Here is an 11,935-nt window from a genome sequence, read left to right on the forward strand (position 1 = left end):
TCTGCAACCCATGCATCCTCCAGCACTCTAATTCGCTGACCATCTCTTATACACCATAAATCTCTCGATAAGAAGGAACAGTTTTAGCTGGGCTCAAAATCAACGTCAGAGGTTCTTAGGCCATATTGGGACTAAATTACAGATGATCGCAAGCCAGAAAGTTCAAGATGATTTCTCATAGCATATCTCTTAAGCAATGTTTCTCTCTTAATAGCTAAAGGTGCGTTTGATTACACTTTTTGATTTTTAATTTTTAATTTTTAAAAAATATTTTTTATTTTTTTTATTATTGAGTAAAAATAAAAAAATAAAAAATATATTTGGTAACTACATTGCTATAAAGTAAAAAGCAATATTTGGGGATGGCAGATGAAGAGTTCGACGAGAGAGAAGGGTTCAGAAAAGAAGAGAGAAGGGGGTGGAGAGGTGAAGAGCTCGACGAGGAAAAAAAGTTCGGGCTCTTTACTTTTTGATTTGGCATTTTAGATGTACGGAAGCAAAAAAAAAGTAAAAAAATAAATTTTAAAAAGTAAAAAAATTTTGCTTTGTATATAAAGCAATTATTTTGATTTTTTATTTTTACTTTTTGTTTTTCACGATGTTATTAATTATTACTTTTTGATTTTTGTTTTTAAGAATTAAAAAGTAAAAAAATATTTTTTTAATGATTAACCAAAGTATCCTAAATGTATCCTCCCTCACGAAATGGCTGGCACACCGCATCCCGCCTCACCAAATGCACCCTTTTGGACTCGCTTTAAGTAGAATAAGTGAGGATTTTAGCAAACAAGTGTTAGTCAAGAGATAGATCGGAATAAAGTTAAGCACCAATGTAACGAGATGCTTCCCTTTTCATCTATCCACGAGTAATTAGGTTGCATTTGGTGCATCGCTAGACAATCTTGAAAGATAATGTGGATTGTCTTCAAAATAGATCACCACTACTAAATTATCAATAATATTGATTACTGTGTTTGGTACATTACAGATAATATTACAGTAACATTACTAAAAATCTTGATTGATATATTTGCTATGATAATCAGATTACTGGTAATATAAAATTAAATTTCTAAAATATCTTCTAATAATTTTATCTGGGTGCTTTTTTTTTCTCTGATAAGAAGTAACGGGAGTGATGTGGAACTGATGGTAGCACGGGAAAGTGACGGGCCAGAGAGTGTGGAAAACCATGGGCACTGGAGGGGTGTGGGGGGTAGGTACATATAGAGCCATGGGGTGGTGGGGCCGGGTGTGAAGGAGCTACAAGAGGGTGGTGGGAGATAAGGAAGGAGGAGCCGCGAATAGACAGAGAGATGGAGGAGCCGCGGGCAGACAAAAGGAGATGGAGAAGCTGCGAGCTAGAGGCACACGTGGAGGGGGTGAGGGGGAGGAGAGAGGGTTGGACAATAGGTTTCGTATGATTTTTTTGAGAGATAATTTTATTCAAAATTTTTATTACAATATTATTAAAAAAATGATAATCTGAATAGCCACTCCTCCGCAAGATAATCTAGATTACCTTTTATGAGGCAATTTGGATTATCATTCAAAAAATATATATAAAATAATTGAGACTACCACTCAAAAAATATACTAAATATAATAATCTTAATTATTATATTAAATTATTAATAATTTGAATAGATTGCTATCAAATGCAATCTTAGAGATCTTTTATATCCCCGGCAGGGACCTTTAATTTTGATGGAGGAGCGGCGAAAAAGCCGACGGATTAAGGCCCATAGCTTGATAAGTGATCGACGGTTTCACGATTTCGTGAAGGGCTGATGCTACCGGGCTGCCTTGCGAGGGCCAAATTGGACACGGGCCAGAGTAATGCAGCTCGGAAGAATGCGCCACGTGTCCAATTGTATAACGTTCCTGAAGCCAGCGTTGTAGTGTATTTACAATTTTAGACCCGAAAGAGAGCCCCGTTTCTTCCAGATGCTTGGGTTTAGGGCTTTGAGCGTCCTCTATGTGGCGTGGAGCGAGATTCGCGTGGAGGAGCTCCCCTGTCCGCCGGCTGTCTTCCAACGTCCGCCGGCTCCCAGAGGACGAGGGCGACTGGTCCTACTACTCTGAGTGGTGGGGGACGGCCTCCGATGGCCGGACCGTGTTCCAATCGACGTCTGACCACGGAAATGGCGTCGTCTCCGTCGTCGCCTACCCTTGTTCAAGACCGGTGACCCCTCTATTCCTCCTCTTCCTTTATTTATTTCTTGTTCTCCTTTGTTTTTAATGAACCATCCAGTGGGGTAAGAAACCCCACAAGTTTATGAAAATCCCAGCAGTTAAAAGAGCACCTAGGTTGTTGGGTTGGTGCCCATATTTGGATCGTTTGTAAAAGATGAGAACTTTGAAAGGGAATCGTGTGTGGTACTGAGGTTATTTTTTGCCCGGAATTATGTTTTCTAGCTGCTGTTTTTAGGATTTATGTATGGTTTCTCGGCTTTCATGTTTGAAATTTATGTTGATATCGGATATTTTGATGCCCATCTTTCAATACTAGGAAAATAACATCTTGGTCTGTCCTTATTTAGCAGCAGTTGAATAAAATGCCCCATAGGTTTGAAAATTATAAGCATGAATCTATAAATTAATGTTGTAGCAGCTGATACTAGACCTCTCAGGTCATGACCCTGGCATGGTAGAACTCCGCAGTAGGAGTTTTACAGGTTAAGTCAAAGTTGATGACTAGCAGATATATAAAACCACCGAGTTGCAATTGTTTTAGATGAAGTCCTTAGTCATCATTACAGAGAAGAAACTCTCACACGTAGTCTGAATAGTGGAGAACCAGATCACGGCTTTAGATATCATACATGATATTTCTTAAGCAAGTATGCCACAAGAATAAATGTATGTGATACACTCCGATGCTACCTTGGTGATGCAACCTAGTTTCTTAAGGTACTGATCACTTCTATCATGAATGAAAGTGACAATAATATTGCTCTTTTGAATTGCTCAGTTTGAGCTTCCTTTTTTTGTTGAAGAGGATCCTAAAAGGTGAGCTTTTAGGTGCCAATTACTTCCTTCTAAAATGAAAAGGCTTCCTTGGCTTCATTCATTATAAATAGAGAAACACTTTAGTGGTACTGATTGCTGTGGAGAAGTCATTGAACAGTGATGCTGACGGAGTTTGTTGAGGTTCTTTGTGTGTTCAGACAAAGTTTGTATTTGAACGACATGGTGGAGCTGACATAACCTTATCTTTTCAAGTAGCAAGCTTCATTACAAGCAACTGTCAAATGCACTGCAGGTCAACAAAAAATTTTTCATTATTTCACCAGGGGCTTTAAGGAGGATCTAAAATGATCGGTTGATAGTGTGACAAGCAATAAAAAGGATGAATGTAGTAATATTTTCTTTTTTTTGTTTTCTTATGAAGAAAAGCTTTTCGGTGCTTCTTATCATTTGATGAACCGGAAATCTTTGGTCAGGCCTAATTATGAAGAAAAGTAGACATCAGAGGTAGATATAAATACTTTATAGTCTATTCCAGTTTTATCATTTAGGCCTTTGGGATTGGTCTTTGGATTGCAACCGTCTTATATCTCTATTACCTGGCATTTGTTCCCAAATTCATTCTTCTGTTGCCACGCCCTACAGGCATTATTTTTTCATTCATTAATGGTATGTTTATCTGACAAACATTGCAAATGCTGTTTAAAACAATTAATAACAATTGTAATGGACAAAAGGACTGATACAGCTGGACTAAAAAAATTGCAGGAAGGTTATTGATTTTAAGATTTCACACTTACTCAATTGTGTTAGCACTCTTTTTTGCATTAGGAATATAAAATAAGGCAAAGGAATACAGAAATAGCAGTTTTAAGTAGAAGGTTTTTAAGTTTCTCATTTTTGTGTTGGAAGTGTTTACATGGTCAAGATAGCTAAAGTGATAAGTTTGCAATCAATTGATGCTTCTATTTATATTAAGGCCATCTATTTATAGTTCTTCTCTTTGCTTATATGCATTCCTTTACAGGCTCCAGCGCAATGGCCAACAACGGAGAGATGGCTTGGTCAAAGGTATGCAAAGATTCATCCAGAATTTGAGCATGATGAAGAGTTTAGGATACTTGGTTATGAATGGCGTGTGCTTCGCTTTAATGGCAACACTCGCCAAAGCACTGCTAAAACTATGGTCGCTTACAGAAAATCAGACCCTTCATCATTATATTTAATGCAGCAGCCTCATTGTCTGGCTGTTCCATGTAAGTTCCTTCCCTTGAGTTCTAATGTAATCTTTATTATAATTTATCAAAACAACATGCATTTCCTTGCCCATGCAGATTTGGTTTGCGTTGCAGCAAAAATAATCATGCTACATGTATGTGCCACCATGTGCTTTCGTCATGATGAGATTTTACATTATACAGTAGGATTATCACATCACATGCCTGTTGCATGATTATAGTGATCATTAATCTTCTTTCCTCATGAGTGTAATTTAGAGTCCATTTTTGGGTATCCTTCTATGGTAGAGCTTCATCCTGGCTGTATCTTATCCTTTCTGCACTTCTAGCAATCTGGGAGAGTAGTGCATGGTTCTCTTGCACCTTTCTGCTTTGTCATATATTCTATTGTGGTAATCTTATGATGGATTTTGAAAGTGATTGTCAACATATGTTTTCAGAATTTGGCAGTGTTGTTATTGTTTTGAAAATTATAGAATCTTATTTTATCCCGTAACAAGGACCTTATTCTGTCAGTAGTAAATGAAGGTACTCGCCCCTCAGGAACAGGAGTCCAGTAAGATGTAATCATTCAAGTACAATATGATTGGAAACATAGCTAATTTGGCCATAATTTTGGATTGCAGAATTTTGATTGACAATAACTGTTATAGTAATTGAACGAAGTCGAGTCAAAAATGTCATGATGGAAAAATCACGAAGTCGGGTAAAAAACTCAGCCTACCAAGTCAAAAGTGTAGATGATGGAAATGTCAAGTGTTTCATGACTCAGTTGGATCGGCGAGTCAAAAAATCACGTTCTTAATTTTTTGTTGATTGCAAGACCTTAACTTGGCTAAGTTAGACCAAGTTTTTGCTGAGTTAGAGGATAACAACAATGTTAATGATGAATAAGAGCAAGAAGACATGGTTGTGGGAGTTGACGGTCAAGAAATGATGTGAACATGAGATCATTGCTTTGCGAACAATGTCTAGAAATGATTGTGATTTTTCTTTTTTGTGTCTCTGAAAGACTCATTTAAACACAAATGATAAGCAAGACGACGTTTTTGTGTTGATTTGAAATTTATATTTTTCTAGAATAAATAGCTTGGACATGATTAATTCTGATAACTTGGAATGTTGGATGACCATTTTTTGTAATTCTACTCTCCCATTTGGTTTTGCATATAGACACTATTGATCTATAATATTTGTATGTCCCTCCTTGTTTTTAGTATATTAGAACATACTAAATTCAAATTAATTGTAGATTCTTAGATCAGCCAAATATTTTTAGTTATTTGTACAAGAGTGTTATGTGTGTGTGTGTGTGTGTGTGTGTGTGTGCATGAAAGTATGACTTGCCGGAGTTGCATAGTTAACTCATCTGAGAGAAAAATTAGTAGGGGCTTAGTCATGTCTTAGTCATGAGTTTTCCAACCTTGAATTGAACATGCCCCATCGCATGCAGTCATCAATGCTTCTCTGGATGACTTGTTAATGTTTTATATTATTTCCTACTGCTTTATATGTTTTTGATATTCATTTTAATCTGAAAATTGCTGTGGCAGATTTAAAAAGTATGGTATCAGCCGGCTTGATGACATTGACTTCTTCCTCTTATGACCTCCTGGAGGCAAAGAGAACCATGAATATTCTGTGTATCGGTCATGGTGGTGGTAGTCTACCTTTATTCTTGGCCAGTAAAATTAAAGGTGAAGACTACCTTCCCTCTTGGTCCATAATTAATTGTCTCAAATTTATAATATGTGCATGGAAGAATTTTGTCATTTTCTTTTATCCGCTTTAGTAGTACTGGATCCCTTTTGCATATCTTAAAGGTTTTGGGTTGACATGCACATCACTTGATGAAAGCTAAAATCTTCTCTAGCCAATAATTTCTCAATTTACAATTACCATCCTATGCATACTTCACAGGCTCACGATATTGACCGAAATTTATTCTTTGCCAATTGCTAATCCTACTTCTGATCACTGCTTGTTTTGTTCAGGTGCTGTGGTCCACATTGTGGACATTGATCCAGTTGTCATCTCAGCCTCAATTCAGGCAATGGGTTTCCCTGCTTCTTCTGTCAAAACATCAGATCAGATTTTGGTCTCACAGCCTGCCCATGCTGACAGTTTACTGTGGGATGGCATCCATGACCGGCTACTGCTCTACCGATCGGATGCTGAGGATTTTGTAGTCGACAACCCTTACATATATGATTTAGTCTTTATCGATGCATATGATGGCGATGATATTTTCCCTCATAAGTTTTGGGATCCACAGGGCCCTTTTCTTAAATCTCTTGAAAGTAGGCTTCATCCTGTCCATGGGACTGTTGTGGTCAATCTGCACTCAGATTCAGAAGCCTTCACTACTGAGACGAATGATTACTCTCTTTTCCAATGCATTCTGCCCATGGGCAGATATGTCTCACAAGTTTGCAGGGCTTACAAGGAGCATCTGGGTCTGGCGTTTTGCGTCTCCGTTCCGTGGCTTTGCAACACCACTCTTGTTGCATGCAGGGGTAGAGGGTTGTGCGGTGGTGAGGGATTATTTGTTAATAGGGATACGGTTCTAAATACCCTCATTTCTAAATCTCATTTGGTGGAAACTGTGCTTGACTTGCCATTTCCTTGCCTGCAATATGTCAAAAGAGGGTTTATGTTGGTTGATTGATCTGCTTGGAGACAAGGTGGTCGTCGTCGTCGGCTTCTTTTTTTTTTTTTTTTAAATTTGTTCTTACGTTACCAAAAGTTCATTTAGATTTTTGACTAAATAATAATGCATTTTCCGGTGCTCCAAAGCCCAATCAGCATGGACGCAAATTCGGCATTTAGATGTTATCAAATATTTTAAATTCAGGAAAAAGTGTCGGAAAATTTACTGACAACAGCATACTTAATTATTAAAGTGTTAAAATTTGTATTCTCCTCCAAAAGAGGAAGCTATATAAGCAATAAATAATTGATGAATAAATATAAGATATGTGAATACTCTGCCATGATTGATTTGTCTATCAAGAATAAGTGAAGTTTTGATCACTAAGGAGGAAATCATATCTACACTATTCCATCTATGTTAAATTATGTATCCTTGTTTCCAAGGTATAAATCTACGTCATGGAGTGGTAGATGAAGGTGATTGTATATCGGTAATATTTAGCATTGTTATCTGTATGCAGTTAAGGCTGCAAATGAGTTGGGTTGATCCGTGATTCATCTCGATTTGATTCAGTTATATTCGATTCGAATTCATTTAAAAGATCTATGAGGTCGGATCGGATATAAAAATTAGATTTTTTTTTTTTCAGATCAGGTTTGAATTTTTTGAATTTAGATCCGATTCGATCTGTAGAGATTTTGGGTTAATTTGGATCTTAAGATATATGATCCGATCTGAATCCAAATATAGGATCTGAATCCAATTAGAATATATATCAAGGTACAAATATATAATTAAATTGGAGAATTATGTGATGTGCAAATGGATACAAAGCTTTATGTTGGGCTTGCACGGTTACAAGGAGTTGTCTTTCATCAGTATGCAATGAGATATATATTGTAGGAGAAATTTTTTTGTAACAGTGTAGAAAAAAAAAAATACACCATGCCATCTGATTGAGCCACATAACCATCACTTTCTGACATGTATTTAATATCCGTATTTTTTTGTTTGAAATTTTAAATAATGAAAATATTTTTTTAAAAAAAATTATAACATCGTGTGACGATATTATAACATTCTATGTTGAAATTATGATTTTCTGTATCATAATTTTGATAGGAATATTTTTATCATTTAAAAATTTTATAAATTTTTTAATGATAAAATATTATTTTTTTATGATATTCTGTACAGAAAGTCGTAATTTTAACACAGTATGTCATAATATCATCATAGGATGTCATAATTTTTTCATAATTTTTTAAGAAAAAAAAGAATATTTTTGTCATTCAAAATTTTAAATGAAAAAATAGAATTGCGAGTACTAAATATATATTAAAAAATAATAACTATATAACTTAATTAAGTAGGATGATATGTTTTTTTCTATACTGCATATGGTATACAAAAAAATTTTCTATATTGCACTGGCAAGCATAGCCGTTTGCAATTGTCTTGTTGCATACTAATTTGACCATGCAACTCAGTCAACATTATTTACATACGGCCAATTAAAATCTCAATGTTATGTAACTCAAGGACCATCAATGCATAAAATAAATAAATGAAAACAGAGACAACTAGGGGCAACATTGCAACGCCAATTCCCACGTCATTTATCCGAGGACCAGTGACAAATTAGGTGTAAGTGAGTCACTTGAGGTAACTAATACGCTAATAGTACACCAACCCACAAGGATCTAAGTGGGCCCTTCGTTGTAAAAAGTGACGAAGGAGACGTTGCGTGGCCACGAACACATAGGGAGCCCTACTAACAAACCGTCCACGACTCCGGCGAGGCCACCCTGGTGGCGTCCGCCTATGCTGGCGGCGACGGCCCCCGCGGTGGTGGACCCCGCCCGCGTCCACGCCCACCTCATCAAGTCGTCCTCCGACGACCGCGCCCTCTACAACCAGCTCATCACCCTCTACTCCCGCTCCTCGGCCACCATACCCGACGCCCTCCGCCTCTTTCGCCGTCTCCCCTTCGCCCCCACCCCCATCTCATGGACCGCCGCCGTCTCCGCCCTCTCCTCTGACCCCGTTGCCGCCCTCCGTCTCTTCCTCTCCATGCTCCGCGGCCCCTCCCGCCCCACCCAGGCCACCCTCTCCTCTCTCCTGAAGTCCCTCTCCCTCTCATCTCCCCCGCTCCTCTCCGCCGCCCTCCAGCTCCACTCCCTCTCGCTTAAGCTCGCCCTTTCCCGCCTACCCTTCTCCGGTACCGCCCTCGTCGCTTTCTACTCCAAGGCCCGCCGCCCCTCTGACGCCCTCAAGGCGTTCGACGACCTCCCTCACAAGGACGAGGTTTGCTACGCCGCCGCCATAGTTGGCATGGCCCAGAACCACCGACCCACCTGCGCCTTCTCACTCTTCGCCGCCATGAGGGTCGCCGGCGTCGCCTCCACCGTCTATAGCGTCTCCGGCGCCCTACGGGCTGCGGCCCACCTCGCCGCCCTCGAGCAAGCCCGGGTGGTCCATGCCCACGCTATCATCGCCGGGCTCGAGCCCGATCTCGTGGTCTCGACCGCCCTTGTCGATGCCTACGGGAAATCCGGCCTCGTCTCTGACGCACGGATGGTGTTCGACGCTTTGCTACCGGACGCCAACCTCGTCACCTGGAATGCAATGCTTTCGGCCTATGCGCAGCAAGGGGACTCGGAGTCGACAGTCAAGCTGTTTGACGAAATGCTCGAAAGGAAGATCGCACCTGATGATTTTTCCTTTCTTGCCGTCCTCACGGCATGGAGCAATGCTGGTTTAGTTGGTGAGGCAGAGCGATGGATTGATTTGATGGGCTCGAGTTTTGGAATGGCGCCGAGCCTGGAGCACTACAATTGCCTGGTTGGGGCGATGGCCAGAGTGGGGCGTTTAGAGGATGCCGAACGCCTCGTGCTCACGATGCCATTCGAGCCGGATGCTGCTGTGTGGCGGACTCTGCTATCGGGTTGTGTGGTTCATGGTGCAGCTGACTTGGCAACAACCGTGGGACGGCGTCTTTTAGAACTGGACCCTCAGGATGACTCTGCCTATGTCATGCTCGCCAACATATATCTGGCGGCAGGGAGAAAGGACGACATGGCCAAGGTGTGGAGAGAGATGAGGGACCAGGGAGTAAAGAAGGAGGGTGGACGAAGTTGGATTGAGGTGAGAGGGGAGGTGCATGCATTCATTGCAGGGGATAGGATGCATAAAAATGCGACAGATATCTACGCCAAGGTGGTGGAACTGATGGAAGAAGCAAAGAAGCTGGGATATGAAGAGGCGGATGAGGGACTTTGGCACCATAGCGAGAGGTTGGCGGTGGCGTTTGGGGTGCTGAGCGGAGCAGCGCCAGAAGGGAAGGCATTGAGGGTGGTGAAAAATTTGAGGATTTGCGGGGATTGTCATGAATTCTTTAAATACGTTACTAGGGTGATTCAGAGGGAGATTGTGGTGAGGGACGTGAATAGGTACCATAGGCTTCAACATGGTTGCTGTACATGCAAGGACTATTGGTGAATTTGGCCACCATGGTCTTATGGTTTGATTGCAGTATCGGAAACCATCAGTAACTCGTCAACAGCAATCATGATGTGATGACTTGAAGCTGTTGTAATTTTATTGTAGTCTGGAGCCTTGGTAAGTTGGATTTTTTTTTTTTTTCTCACTATCAATAAACTTGAGTTTTGTTCAATACAAGATGGATCATACAGAGGGATGGATTGTACGTGCCATTCGTTTTTGTCTCTTCTTAGCTTCATAGAAATGTCAATCACTCCCTGGTTTGCCTTCAGCTGTATTTCTGGGTGCGACTTTGGAAGACTGCAAGGAGCTTTTTTACCATGGGTTCAATGGTAGATGATCAGTTTCGATAGGCATTTTCCTTGATGGAAATCTGTAACAGTAAAAGGTCATCGTCACCTAGGATAATGAGAAGGTTCGAATGATGGTATTAAAACTCTGTCACTTCAGATCTTGGGTTGAGCTTGAATTCCCTCTTAATCACTTGCGAGCTTGTTGAATAAGGAGCCTTAGTTGTCTTATATAGATCAAGTTGTTCTGTCCACCATTGTCAGGTTTGATGTCCCTATTCAAGCTAGTGCACTCCAGCTTCCAGAAGGACAGCAATTGGTGCCTAGCCATTCTTTTCCAATATAAGGTGATCTCCTCTTCTGCAGAATAGTCAGCAATATAGTACCATACTGTTTTAGTTGTTATGAATACCTCTCTTCTTTAGCAAAATTATGACTCATAATGTTCTGGATTATGTTGGGAAATCCTTTATTTGTTTTTGGTTTTGGGAACCTGTTACGACCATGTTGGGAAGTGCTTGTATTTTAGTGGGATATAGAAAAGAAAAAAAAAATGTAATCATTTTTAACTATTTGAGGACCAATAGAGCCCAGTGGGAGTATTGTTTCCATTGGCTGTTTTTTAATTTGTCAAATTATATTTGTGTATGGTTTTATTAATTATAGTTGTGGAAACATGCTAGGTATTCTTTCATTCTTTGTTTTTAAGATACAAATGACATTGTTGAATCTCAGTGCATTAATTGCAACGCCTGATAAGAGTTCATCAGTTTTTACCTACGTTTCCAATTTTGCTGACGTGAATAGAATACTTTGTGGAATTAAAAGAAAGAAGAAGAACTTCTACAAGCTCTGCGTATCATTCTCTTTTAGAAAGTTCTTCCATTTCATATTACTTTCCATGTCAATTGGGCTCATTTGTGTACGCACTTATACTTAGCTCTAGAAATTATTAGCTTTTGTCTCAAATCTACAATTCTATTCCTATGCTTTGAGGCATATACGACTGTGAGTCATTATATCAGCTACAATGGATATTTTCTGAACTAGCACAGTTATGATACTCTGTGCGGACAAGCAGCAGAAATTTGATAAGAATTTTATGTTGCAAGAGCATTCTGTCCTTTGTTTGTCTTTAAGAAAGGAGACTAAAATTAAAAGAAAGAAGAAGAACTTCTACAAGCTCTGCGTATCATTCTCTTTCAGAAAGTTCTTCCATTTCATATTACTTTACATGTCAATTGGGCTCATTTGTGTACGCACTTATACTGAGCTCTAGA

The 11,935-nt window shown here is 39.6% G+C and overlaps 2 protein-coding genes across 2 annotated transcripts; both read left to right on the forward strand.

The window, feature by feature from the left end:
• The first annotated feature begins 1,929 nt into the window (after nt 1–1,929).
• Nucleotides 1,930–7,032, forward strand: LOC105044178 (uncharacterized). Its single transcript, XM_019849834.3, has 4 exons — nt 1,930–2,185; nt 3,998–4,226; nt 5,762–5,905; nt 6,203–7,032. Exons 1-4 carry the CDS (start codon nt 1,979–1,981, stop codon nt 6,874–6,876), a joined length of 1,254 nt encoding a protein of 417 aa, XP_019705393.2. The 5' UTR covers nt 1,930–1,978; the 3' UTR covers nt 6,877–7,032.
• A 1,549-nt stretch (nt 7,033–8,581) lies between these two features.
• LOC105044177 (pentatricopeptide repeat-containing protein At4g33170) lies at nt 8,582–11,281 on the forward strand. Its single transcript, XM_010921989.3, has one exon. It carries the CDS (start codon nt 8,686–8,688, stop codon nt 10,360–10,362), a length of 1,677 nt encoding a protein of 558 aa, XP_010920291.1. The 5' UTR covers nt 8,582–8,685; the 3' UTR covers nt 10,363–11,281.
• Nucleotides 11,282–11,935: the final 654 nt, after the last annotated feature.

This window comes from Elaeis guineensis, chromosome 4 (assembly GCF_000442705.2).
Source record: "Elaeis guineensis isolate ETL-2024a chromosome 4, EG11, whole genome shotgun sequence".
Lineage (NCBI taxonomy): Eukaryota > Viridiplantae > Streptophyta > Magnoliopsida > Arecales > Arecaceae > Elaeis > Elaeis guineensis.